This window comes from Aethina tumida, chromosome 4 (assembly GCF_024364675.1).
Source record: "Aethina tumida isolate Nest 87 chromosome 4, icAetTumi1.1, whole genome shotgun sequence".
NCBI classification, from domain to species: Eukaryota; Metazoa; Arthropoda; class Insecta; order Coleoptera; family Nitidulidae; genus Aethina; species Aethina tumida.
Window position 1 is genome coordinate 21195522 of NC_065438.1, and position 14250 is coordinate 21209771.

Here is a 14250-nt window from a genome sequence, read left to right on the forward strand (position 1 = left end):
TGAATCGACGAAGCTGAGCCACCTCACGTATCGATCAATTTCATTTGTGACGTGACGCATCAGATGGTGGCAAGATAAACGCGTCCTGCGCAATCAAACCGCACTTGCATCCATCCGTTAATCGTTTGTGGATGTGTGAGATTTTTTTTCGGCAAAAATTTCACCATGCCAGTATATAATTTATGTGTTCGCTAAGGCCGGCAACTAATAAATATCCCCGTTTGAGACCAGAGAGGTATCCCGGGTATCGAATGACCGGCTATCAGGGTGGCCTGAAAGACAGTAGCTCAAAAAAGCCACTGCTAATAATAATTATAAACGAACATATGTCTTAACAACATGCAATTAGATTCCTGAGGATTATGATTAAAGTGTTTTCTTTAATGCGTCGCTGTGGAATCCGCTGTAAGTATACGTTACGTGCAGGTTTCGGTTATTATGACGGATGATGTTGGAGTTTAATCTAAACAAAAAACTCTTATTCGACAAATGTTCCAGTCCGGTTGTTGTACGAGTTTGTGTAGGTGCAAATTGGATGGTTGCGTGAAGACCGGAGGCACCACATATTCGTTTGTTATGCCCCCGGAAAAGCTTCACCAGCAAGATAAAACGCGAGAGTCGTTAAAAATTCAATAAAAACCGAGAGAACTATCGGGCCGAATTGCATCCCCGATGCGATCTATAATGCATAGTGGAAAATGGAATGAAGATCATAACGAGATTGCTCCACGTCTACTAAGTTCTCGGAGGTGTTTGCTCGAAATTAAAGTGTGGAACGGCTCCGCGGTCCTTTCGGCGATATCATCGATGTTTTGCCGCAAATTTACGACACCGACGTCGCCTCCTCCTTTTGACTCCGTTCAATGCTGAAGCCCGATGAATAAAACCTGACGTTCCAGTTGTGTCGTGCACGAGTGTGTGCGAAGGTTCGTTGTTAATAAGGAAGATGTCATTTTGCATTTATTGCCGATAAGCAGCATTAACGGCATCGGCCGCAGAAATGTAATTATTAATTTTCAATTAACGAACTGACAAGTCGTTTGTGAGCCGTTCGCCGCTTCCACCGTCATCTCCGCGTCCAGCTGCACTAATTATCGACTCATTTAACGGAATCCATCGGCGTATTTTAATGAAAATTTTCGACCACGACGTTCACACGACGCGCAGAAAACGTACACAAGTTACAAGTTGTCGGTCGATAAAACTTCTTGTCCACGTCGGGTCTAATTTGAACGAACACGACGTTTAAAAATACACACGAGCTTAAGGGGGAGAGAAAGATCCATCTACAAGAAATGATAATTATCTGTAGTCAATATATGTCCCGAAGACGTTTCTTCATTTGGTGGTCTCCATAAATCAAAATACACATTAGTCAGACCATCTCACCTCTCTCTGTCTCTCCCTTCTTCTCGGACGTCTGTCATTAATCAAAAACCAAGCGGAGAGTTCGTGGATTTTCGTCTAAACGAAACCATCTGTAATTGTTGTACAAGTGGTGTTGTTTATTTTATGTAAATTTTTGGAATTCGTACGGATTTATTTTACATGGCTACTTGATGTTGAACAGTGATTGATGGATTTCGTTTCGGATTATTTTAATGCCTTGCATTGCGACAAATTATAAGAACAATCAATTACATTTCAGGATGAATGATCAATCATTGTTTGGTGGATTGAAGAGGATGGCAATTTGCTTGGCTAGTCATAGATGACACCTAGTTACGTTAGTTGCCACTCCTCAACGATTAGAAAGGCTTAAAACAATTGACACAATAACAATAATCTGATTGTGAGATTACATCTAATAAGATTTATTTTCTATGCTACTTACATTTGAATGTGCAATAAAATTAATTTCTATTTACAATAAAAGGAGGTCTGGTCATAGAAGAAGATAAAGAAGAAGAAAAATTATACATTGTTTTGAGGATAGACTACTCCTAAATCAAACTAATTTATTGTCTTCTCTTGAAACTCATCAAATGGAACTGAAATAAATGAAATATTAAAGACCAAACTTAGAATTAAATGGTACTACTTTTTTACAACAAACGGAATGTCTAGTCTTACAAGAAGATGAAGAACAAGATGAAGAAGAAGTGACTACTGTCATTGTCTTCTCTTGATGTTCGTCAAATGGAATTGAAACAAAAGAATCTCAAGACCAAACACAGAATTAAAAGGTACTACTTATTTACAACATACGAAAGATTTGGTCACACAAGAAGACGGAGACGAAGAAAAATGAGATATTTTTTTGATGATGGACTACTGCTCAACCAGACTAATTTATTGTCTTTTCTTCATACTCATCGACTGGAATTTTAACAAAGGAATCATTGATGACCAAATATAGAATTAAATAGTACTACTTATTTTCAACAAACAGGAAGGTCTGGTCATATAACACGATGAATAAAAAGAAACATCAAAGATTGTTTTGATGATGGACTACTGCCAAAAAAAAATGATTTATTGTCTTCTTTTGATACTTATCAAATGCAATTGAAATAAAAGAATCACTGACCAATCCAATCATAGAATTAAATGGTACTACGTATTTACAACATAAAGAAGGTCTGGTTATACAGGAAGATGAAGAAAAAGAAACATTAAATATTGTTTTGAGGATGTACTACTGCTAAACTAAACTAATTTCTTGTCTTCTCTTCATGTCCATCAAATGGCATTGAAACAAAGGAATAACTGAAGACCAAACATAGAATAAAATGGTACTACTTCTTTAGAACAAACGGAAGGCCTGGTCGTACAAAAAGATGAAAAAGAAGAAAAATTAAATATATTTTTGAGGATGTACTACTGCTAAACCAAATTAATTTATTGTCTATTTTTGATACTCATCAAATGGAATTGAAACAAAGGAATCACTGACCAAATATAGAATTAAATATTTGAAATAAATTAAAATATTGAAGATGAACATACAATTAAATGGTACTACTTATTGACAATAAATAGAAGGTTTAAAACAATTTACACAACAACAATACTAATGTTTATAAGATGTTACTTGTCAAAACTTACCTGTACGTGTCATTCTTAAATAGGTTACTTGGTAAACAAAACAAGAGTCATTTTCATAAGGTTTCGTTTATTTTGAAAATTTACAATAAAATTAAATTAAATATGTATTATGTGTTTTACACAACAAGTTCATTATTTTATACTCAGAAAGCAGCACTTTAATGCACGGAGTACCAGACGTACAAAAACTAGAAGAAGTACAAAACACCGTCCTCTCGACGGTCTAGTTTTGCATCTGGATTTTACAAATAATTTAGAACCACATGCGCTGGTATTTGCACCCTCAACAACAACAACAAAAAAAAAACCTAAAAATCAATCGATACACAAGCCTCGAAATAATTGCAATTTTGATCATGATTGATGCACGTTAATGATCTTTTTCTTTCAGTCAAAAAAGCTGTTACCATATGTGACAATTACCAGCGAATCATTTATACAAACGAAGCCATTACGTCTTTCAACGGTTCTTGTCTTATGAAGGAAGTGAAGTTAAAATAAATGATGCGGTACACTTAATGCCCCCGGTTGATGATCGACGTAATGGAACAGTTCTTATTTCTACAGGCTGTAATAAATTATAAATAGATATTTACACAAGTATTGTACAACGTTTCGGAACTGGTTTTTAAGTTAGCGGAACCTCCAGGTCGTTGGAAATTGTCAGATGAATTGGCATCTGTTAATTGGTGTCGGTTAACAGAGAGATATTTTTGGAACTCATCCATTTCACACGTCAATTTAACAGACAATTTTCAGTGACTTAACAATATTTAAATTTTATACCTAGCTTATCATACAGTTGAGTTAATATGTACACGATGGCTGTGTAAGTGAATCGGTTAAATAAGGTGCATTCATTTTGGATTTAGTACCATTTTAGTCGGTGTCGAAATAGTGTTAGTGATGATTTTCGAGAACAACGTCTAAAAACTAATAGGAACTAAAATCAGTATTGCGTTCGGAAACGTTTTTCCATCTAGGAACATCCGCACCCCCATTCACCGACCCAGCCAACCTTTGCCTACAATTCCGCTACATATCACAAGTGTACGCCCTAGGTCGGGCTGCTGGGCGAGTCCCTGTCGTCCCTCAGGCTCGTGTCGGGCGAGGACCTGGGCGGCGGCGCGTACGGCGAGTACCTGTGCTGCGCCAGCGGCCTGGCCAGCGGCGAAATCGGCGAGTTCAACTGGCTGCTGCCGGCGGCCGCCACGGCCAGCTGGTGCTGGTGCTGGGCGGCGATCAGCGACGGACCCAGACAGGCCCACTGGTTCCACAGCACGCCCGGCGGTACCGGGGTGCTCTGCGAGGCGCCCGCGCCGTACACCCCCATCAGCGGAGCGTAGGGGCCGGCTGCGGCGGCCGCCGCCCGCAGGAACAGTTGAGATCTGGCGGCCAGGATGGCCTTCTCCTCCAGCGAGAGGTTGTTGTTGTGCGTGTCCAGTTCGCCGAACGGTCTCAACGGTGAGCGGAAGTAGTGCTGCTCGGCCAGCATCGATTCCATCGTCTCCCTGTAAGAGAAACTAGTGCTGAGTTTTAATGAGATCACCACCAAATCGGCTGGGGCGTCGGAGTGTGAAGTGTGAATAAATATTTGGGCTGCGCCAACTTAACAGCTTAATAATGTGGGTGTGTGAGCAACGTCTTGTTAATCAATTCAGAAGGAGGAAAAAACTAAAGTGCTGGGAACAAAATAGATTCATTATCAATTATTAAACTGAAGCCTTTCATAATCTCTTCATACGTTCCAAGCAAAACAAATAACCGGTCATTAATTAATATTCCAACGTCTATCAACCTTCCATTTCAATTTTTTTTCCACATTACACATTCTTATCGAATATTTGAATCTCCGACTCACAAATCTGGGTCTATTAGACGTGCGGTGCAAAGGTGTTGATGGTATTCAGAAATGTTAATGCCTACCTTTCAAATTCTGTCAGACGCGAGGAATCCCTGAAACCTTTGGCAAATGGGTTGCTGTCAATCTTCAATTTCGTTATCTGAAACAAAATTATAAATTCAAATTAGGCCGCTATTGTTAATAGATTGATTAGTGCGTTGGTAAATTTTCGAAATTGTTTCGACCATTGACGACGGAGCAAACGTCTGGCAAGAGGCAATGAACAGCCACGAGGAGTGAACGTTAAACAAACGGAACGACATGGAGCCGGGTCGAACTCCCGGGGTGGGCCAATTATCCGTTCGCAGGGAGTGACAGTTGCCAGTGGAGAATGGTTGGAATGCCACGGACCGTGGGGCACCCCGTGTGCACGACCCGCTATGATGCATGAGACAGCATCAACGTGGAGATGACACGAGATATACCAGCGGACCACTCACAGTCATCGGCTAATCAACGGGCATCTTTTTTGCATAATGCATCGGGTAACAGATATTAATTTTTAATTTTTGACGCGGGTTTTAATCATATTTATGGGCTTTCTGGAGGTAATTTGTCTTGGTGCTTTTTTAATTATGTACGAGATTTATGAACCACAAACGACGTTGGATGTGCTTGTCGATTTCAATCAGTCACTTTAATACGATGGCATTTCTCAAACTATATGCATTGTTTGTTTATTCACGTTGTTTATGGCGGACGTTTGGATAATGTGGTTGGGGCATTGGTACTACCAAACTAATTTATTGTCTTCTCTTGATGCTCGCCATATGAATTTTAAATAAAGGAACTATTGAAGATAAAACATTAAATTAAATGGTGATACTTATTTACAATAAAAAGACGGTTTGATCATACAAAAAAATGAAGAAGAAAAAAATTAAATATAGTTCTGTTGATAGATTGCCATTAAAGAAAAATAATTTATAGGCTTCTCTTGGTACATCATCAAACAAAATTGAAATGAACGCACTATCGAAGACCAAAGATACCATTAAATGGTAATAATTACAAAAAAAGAGGTCTTGCCATACAAATTGATAAGGGGAAAAATTAAATATTATATTGATATTGAGTTACTCTCTTCTCTTGACCCTCATCAATTGAAATAAAGAAACAATTGATAGACCAAACATAGAAAAAAGAAAAGGGCGGTCTGATCATACAAGATCATAGGAAGAGGAAAAATTAGATATTATATTGATATTGAACTACTGTCATCTCTTGACCCTCATCAATTGAAATAAAGAAACTGATAAAAGTCAAACGTAGAATTAAATGGTACTACCAAACTAAATTATCATCTTCTCTTAATGCTGATCAAATGGAATTGAAATAAAGGAACTACTGAAGACCAAACATAGAATTAAATGGTACTTATTACAAAAAAGGGAGGTCTGATCATACAAGATCATAAGAAGAGGAAAAATTAGATATTATGTTGATATTGAACTACTGTCTTCTTTTGGCACTCATCAATTGAAATAAAGAAACTATTAAAAGTCAAACTTAGAATTAAATGGTACTACCAAACTAAATTATCATCTTCTTTTAATACTTATCAAATGGAATTGAGATAAAGGAACTATTGAAGACGAAACATAGAATTAAATGGTACTGTTTACAAAAAAGGGAGGTCTGGTCATACAAGACCATAAGAAGGGGAAAAATTAGATATTATATTTATATTGAGCAACTGTCTTCTTTTGGCACTCATCAATTGAAAAAAAAGAAACTACTAAAAATTAAAATTAGAATTAAATTGTACTACCAAATTATCATCTTCTCTTAATACTTATCAAATGGAATTGAAATAAAGGAACTATAGAAGACCAAACGCAGAATTAAATGGTACTAATTATAAAAAGGGAGGTCTGGTCATAAAAGATCATAAGAAGGGGAAAAATTAGATATTATATTTATATTGAGCTACTGTCTTCTTTAGGCACTCATCAATTGAAATAAAAAAAAAACTACTAAAAATCAAACGTAGAATTAAGTGGTACTACCAAACTAAATTATCATCTCCTCTTAATACTTATCAAATGGAATTGAAATAAAGGAACTAATGAAAAACAAACATAGATTTATTATCTTACTTATTTACAATAAAAGTAAGATCTGGTTATTCAAGTATATGAAAAAAAAAATTAAAAATTATTTTAATGATGGATTACTAATAAACCAAACTAATATTGTGTTTTCTTGATACTCATCAAATGGTATTGAAATAAAAGACTATTGAAGGCCAAACATAAAATTAAATAGTACTACTTATTTACTGTAAGAGGAAGGTCTGGTCATACAATAAGATAAAGAAGAACAGAAATTAAATATTGTTTTAATGATAGACTTGATACTCATCGGATGGAATTGAGTTAAAGAAGCTATTGAAAATCAAACATTAAATAGTACTACTTATTTACTGTAAATGGAAGGTGTGGTCATACAAAAAGATAAGAAAGAACAAAAATTAAATAGAGTTAAATATGTTTTGTTGATTTGTTGTTTTCCCTTTATACTCATCAAAGTAAAATTCTAAACATTAAATGGTATCGCTTACTTAGAATAAAGGGAAATGCTGGTCATACAGGAAGAAGTAATATTAAACATCGTGATCAGGGCAGTTGGAAATGAACCGTGCGAAGTAGCATTCCCCGCCGTCGAAACAAGTCCGCTCATTCGTTTCGACCTACCAAAAGCGAACATAAATAATAGTTTTTAAATGAGACAGGACATTTCACACGACGCGTGTGTGTGGCAAGACATATGATGCCGATGTTCTTGCCGAGTGACTGATTGCCTTTTGCCAGGAGACTATCTGCGGTTCTTTCGGATGCCTCGCGAGTTAACATGACACATTTCACAACATCAATGTGTTAGGAAGTCGCTAACGAGCCCCAAACACACGAACCGCCATCCCTACCGTGGGCACGACGGATATAACGGTGCGTATTTCATTTTTAACCACCGGCGTCCGGGTGACAGGGATTCCCGTGTGGGGTGGCACGATAATTATGCGGAGGAATTTTCCAAGCCAATGGTGGCACCGGCGAAGCCGGGATGGGGGGACGTGAAGAAGGAAATTGGATGTCGTAGTTTATTCAGAAACCATTGAAGATCAGACATAGAAATAAATAGTACTACTTGTTTACAATAAATAGAAGGTTTCATCCTACAAGAAGATGAAGAAGAGGAAACGCTAAATATTGTTTTTATGATGAATTACTGCTAAACCAAATTAATTTATGTGGGGTGACACAATAATAATATCGGAGGAATCTTCTGAGCTAATAGTCGTAATGGCGAAGCCGGCATGGGTGGAACGTTGTGAAGGAAATTGAGTCTCGTAGTTTATTCAGAAGCCACTGAAAATCAAACAGAAATAAATAGTACTACTTGCTTACAATAAAAACAGGTCTGATTACACAAGGGGAAGAAGAAGATACGTTAAATATTGTTTTGATGATCAACTATGGCTGAACGAAACTAATTTGTGTAGGGTGGCACAATAATTATATCGGAGGAATCCTCTGAGTCAATGGTCGTACCGGCGAAGCCGGGATATGGGAACGTTGTGAAGGAAGTTGGGTCTCATAGTTTTATTCAGAAACTATTAAAAGATGAATAAGAGGAAACATTAAATATTGTTTTGATGATGAACTACTGCTAAACCAAACTAATTTGAGTAGGGTGGCACAATAGTTATACAGGAGGAACCTTCTGAGCTAATGGTCGTACCGGCGAAGCCGGGATAGGGGGAACGTCGTGAAGGAAATTGGGTCTCGTAGTTTATTCATAAGCCATAGAAAACCAGACATAATAGAAATAAATAGTACTTCTTGTTTACAATAAAAAGAGGTCTGATCCTACAAGATGAAGAAGAAGATACGTTAAATATTCTTTTGATGATAAACAACTGCTGAACGAAACTAATTTGTGTGAGGTGGCGCAATAATTATACCGGAGAATCTCCTGAGTCAATGGTCGTACCGGCGAAGCCGGGATAGGGGAACGTTGTGAACGAAATTGGATCTCCTAGTTTATTCAGAAACCATTAAAGAACAAAGATAGAAATAAATGGTACTACTTGTTTACAATAAAAAGAGGTCTGATCATACAAGATGAAGAAGAAGATACGTTAAATATTCTTTTGATGATAAACTACTGGTGAACGAAACTAATTTGTGTGTGGTAGCGCAATAATTATACCGGAGAATCTCCTGAGTCAATGGTCGTACCGGCGAAGCCGGGATATGGGAACGTTATGAAGGAATTTGGGTCTCATAGTTTTATTCAGAAACTATTAAAGACCAAACATAGAAATAAATTACAATAAATAGAAGGTCTGATCGTATAAGAAGGTGAAGAAGAGAAAGCCCGAAATATTGTTTAGATGATGAACTACTGCTAGACCAAACTAATTTGTGTGAGGTGGCACGACAATTAAGCCAGAGCAATTTTTTGAGCCAATGATGGCACCGGCGAAGCCGGCATGAGAGGGAGCGTCGAGAAGGAAATTGGATCTCGTAGTTTATTCAGTTCCTCGAAATAAACCGGGAGCAATTTGGCCGTGAGCAAGCAGTTTTCATGATCGTAGCATACAAGAAGCATATAAAACACCTTAGCACATAAGACCGGCGCTACCGCTCGCCGTATCGTCATATATCACAACATCTCTCACTTTAACACGTTCCGGTGTGGAGGAGCGCGAGCGACAAGGACGGCCGCACCATCTCTTTGCATCATCCACTTTCGTCGTTTTTCCTTTTTACGTTCACTCGCTCGTTTTTAACGGGGGGCGGAAGCCACCCACGTCAAATACGTTTTGCCGAGTGGCCCTATGTTTTGGAGCCGAGAAAAACCCACCGCCGCGGGGCGTTAACAAATTAATTCAAAGCCGTGAGGTTGTTTTCCGATAATGAGACCGGGTGCCGTTTCGGCCCGAACACAATGTAAAACGTTTAATTAGGGTTGAACGACGGTCCCGGGCGGTATTTCTGTCGCGATGCGAGCGAAAATCTTGTTCGCTTTTTGTAAAATCTCCAATTTATGTTACGAACGAGATTCAGCCCCTAAATTCGTCGTGTCGCGGCGGCGATACACTCTATAAATACACGGGCGTGTCACATCTTTACTTCAACCGTCAAATCCAACGTACGCAATTAATGCCTTGCTACACATAATTTATTCCGCACCGAAATCCCTTTGAATTCATATATAAATTACCGGAGACAAGAATTATTCCTGCACTTAATGTGTAATCATTTAATTAGATAACATCTCAATGGTCGTATATTAAATGCGCGATGGTTATACGATATTATTCAGAAGGAGCATATTAAATGGGCTGGCTCATGGTCTTTCTTTTTATGTGTGCAGCATGGCGCCTTTTGTGAGGAACATGATTTACTGCTTTTTGTGTTCCGTGCAAGAGGCTGCAGGAATTATCATTCTCAATTTCGATTTGGTTCAAACAACTTTGTCTTCATTATGTACTACGAAATGTTTAATTGTTACAGCTGACACAGTACAAAATCTCATGGATACCAAAAACTAATAATTATCTGGATAACTCTATTCATTTTTGATAATTTTCCAGATAATTATTATCAATTATTTTTTTATTATGTTTAACATGATTAATAATGGATAATAATAAAATTACACGGATTTCAAAATCGATAATTATTTGGATAATCATATTATAATTTGATAATCATCAGGATTATTATATCAATTTTATATATTTATACAGATAATGATTTCTGTTTTTCTTTATTTTTCTTCTATATCAGAATCAATTTAAGTTAAGATGTAAAAATTATTGAGATAACATAAAAAATAGTAAATTATCATATTATTCTATTATATCACCAATTATATTTATAGAGATAGTTACTTCTGCTCTTTCTCTATTGTTATTTATATTCAGAATTATTTTATTTATTTGTTAGAATATCAGTTTCATCATATTTAAATACACAATAAAAAAATAATATTTTTAAGATTTATCAATTGATAATTATGATAATTTGACAATATCAAAATTATCCAGATAACATCAAAAAATAATCAAATTATTAATATTTATAAAACGATTGGATAATTATCTGGACAATTATATTATATTATATTATATTTTCTATTATTATTTGTTATAAGAATTATTTTACTTGTATAAGTTTACAATATTTATTTATTTCTTAAAATTACATATTTTCCTAAACATAAACAAAATAATAGTTTGACTATGTAGACAATATCAAAATTATCCGAATATTATTTAAAATAAATAATTATCTGGACAATTTTATCATAAATTGATAATTATCTTTGACAATTATGTAAAATTTTGATATTTTTAGAGATATTTATTTTCTTTATCTATTATTATTTACATATATTATATATTTTTTTTATTTTTTGTTATTAAAATGATTTTATTTTATTATTTATACTTAGTATATTTTATTATTTTTTCGAAATTCAGTTTGTTTCTGATTATACATATTATACAAATGAACATGTTTTAATTTTATCAAAAATTGAAGACTATTTGGACGATATCAATTTTATCTGAACAATATCAAAAATAAATAATTATCTGGACAATTATATCTTAAATTGATAATTATATCAAATTTTGATATTTTTACGTATAATTATTTTTTTTTTTCTTTCTCTATTATTATTTGTTATTAAAATTGTATTATTATTCTAATATATTTATTTTTTATGTATTAGAATTACAGTTTCTTTATTATGCAAATGAACATAATAATAATAATTTTAATTTGATCAAAAATTGATGGCTATTTAGACAATTGTATCACAAATAATTATCTGAACGAGTATATCAAATTTTGATATTTTTAAGTATTTCTGTGCTTTATTATTCTCTATATTTGTTATCAGAATTATTTTATTTCATTTTATTTTTTTTAATTCATAATATTTTTATATTCTTTAGAATTAGTTTCTATCTTATATCTTCTCCAACTAATCAAATGAAGAAAATAGTAATTTCAGTGTTATCAAAAATTGATGATTATTTGAAAAAGGTCAAAAATATCCGGATATTATAAAAAATAAACAATTATCTTGATAATTATATAACAATTTGATAATTATCTGGATAATCAAATCAAACTTTTGTTTTTACAAACAATTTTTTTTATTTCTCTATTATTTTTATATTATTATCAAAAATAATAGAGATAACCATACTGAACATGTCAAAATTATCTGGATAATTATATAAAATTATCAATTTTGGAAAATTTTCCCGATATCGATTAAAATATTAATTTTCTAAAACCCCTAAAATATACGAATACACTAAATATTAGATTTAGGTATCAAAATTATCTGGACAACATCCAATATTTGATCATTATCTGGATAATTATATCAAAGTTTTCTACATTTATTAAAATATTACATGTTCTAAAACCACAAAAAATTATAAAACAGACAAAATAATGAATTATTCAATAATAATGACTTCCATATGGCCTTCATTGTTTGATAATAATCTTGTTATGTTACCCGTATTTCAGCAGACATCATCGACATTGTAGAAGATATAATTAATATAAATCGTCGCCGTTCTTCTAATTTTGCCCATTCCAGCCGTGCAACATAATCAATCATAAAAACCACAAAAATAACCTTCAAAAAAGTCTATTTATAAATTAATTTACTCGGATGCACCTTAATTAATCCTCTAGCAGAACGGAATCTGTTGATGTAAAAATATTGCCGCGTCCTCAGTTCGTATGATTAAAACGTAGCATATGTGCGACCCGATAATTTATGTGCGACGTCCATTTTTCGCTTTCTTCTCGCCTCACGCGAATACCGCCAGCTCCGTGGCTTGTTTCGATGGTCCAATTGTAAAATATTCCTAGCCGCTAAACGCTTGTAAAATATTGTGCAGTTAAATGACAAATGTACAATATTTATGGTTGTTTGTAGAGGCGTGCGATGGGTAAGAAGTTATTTTCAAAATACACGTATTAATCATTCCGGCCGTAACACATGCCACCAGTTGTTGCACGTTAGTCGCAACTAATGGTCGCAAATCAACGTCCCCGGCTCCGCCGCCTCGGTCCATTCAAAAAGACGGTCGCGTCTGATTTATGAAAAAGCTCCGCCAGCGCCCCGAAAGCTTCCGTCTTCTGCGTCACAGGAAAAAAACCCAATTAAATTTTTTTTATGATTGATCCCACCGACAGACGAGGAGGAGGAACGACACATGTAGGTGTCGGGCCGGGATCAAATGGTTAGAAAGTCGCACATAAATTTCGGTCACGTTGAGGTGCACACGTGGCACCTTTAATCATAAACGCGAAGACGCGACAATATAATTCATACATCGCCCCGGATTAAGAGAAACACCGTTTCGGCCGACAATAACGATCTCTCAATCAGGCGGGCCACGTCGAGCGTTTTTGGCGCGGTGCCAAAAAACCGACGGGCCCACCCAGAGATCGCGGCGCTGATAGGTGAATAAATGTCGGCCGGGGCCTCCGGTGACAATTTTACCAAATCACTAACTGCGAATAGCATTGTTTTTCAAACGCGGGTCATCAACGTCGACCACACATTAACAAGTACCCCGCGTTATTTTTTTTCTCGTTTTCCCAAATAGAAAATTTACACTACGAGGTGTTGAGGAAATGATGAGTTCTGTGACAGTTGTCGTCTATTATTGGACCTGGCGACCCGAAATAGCACGTTGGAATGCTTCTTCTTCATACAATGCACGTCAGCTCGTGCCAATTATCCTGATTTATAACCACTTAATTATTTCATTGGCCACTAATGAGATTAATTGTGTCGTGTACTTCGCTTTTGATGCCTCCAAACACATTGCGATACGCTCATTGTTGTTTTTTTTTTATTTTGATGGCACATGTTTTGTTTCTGGTGGAAACAATTCAGAGTCATTAACGTAAAAATTATGGATTTCTTAATTATGCTAATACATGACATTTCTAATTCTTCACTGGCATGTTTTTTCGAAAGTCATAAAATGTCCACGAAGGACATCCTTCAATCTTTTAATTCCTATTTTTAAGTAGATAAACTAATTGGATGTTAAAATCAACTATTGTCAAACTCCAAACATCACCACTTCAAGTTGAAAACTTAATGATAGTTTTGAAATCAATCATTTCCATTCAACAAGGTATTTCCAAGTTTCTATAGAGCTTTGGCAAGACCTTGGTGAATGGAAATTATTTTGCAAGCCATTATTAAACTTTTAACTACAATTCATGATGTCTGGAGTT

At 35.3% G+C, this 14250-nt stretch overlaps 1 protein-coding gene across 2 annotated transcripts in view; it reads right to left on the reverse strand.

Moving 5' to 3' along the window:
* Positions 1–3120: 3120 nt before the first annotated feature.
* LOC109594124 (T-box transcription factor TBX20-like) overlaps positions 3121–14250 on the reverse strand; it is a 55860-nt gene continuing 44730 nt past the window's right edge. The window contains exons 5-6 of one of the 2 annotated variants that reach the window (XM_020009307.2): positions 4975–5051; positions 3121–4559 (exon numbers count right to left, since the gene is read on the reverse strand). In XM_020009307.2, coding sequence (XP_019864866.1) covers positions 4106–4559; positions 4975–5051 — 531 coding nt within the window. In that variant the 3' untranslated portion in view covers positions 3121–4105. Of the gene's footprint in view, positions 4572–4974; positions 5052–14250 lie in introns of both variants that reach the window. The other variant, XM_049966582.1, reaches the window with a different exon arrangement.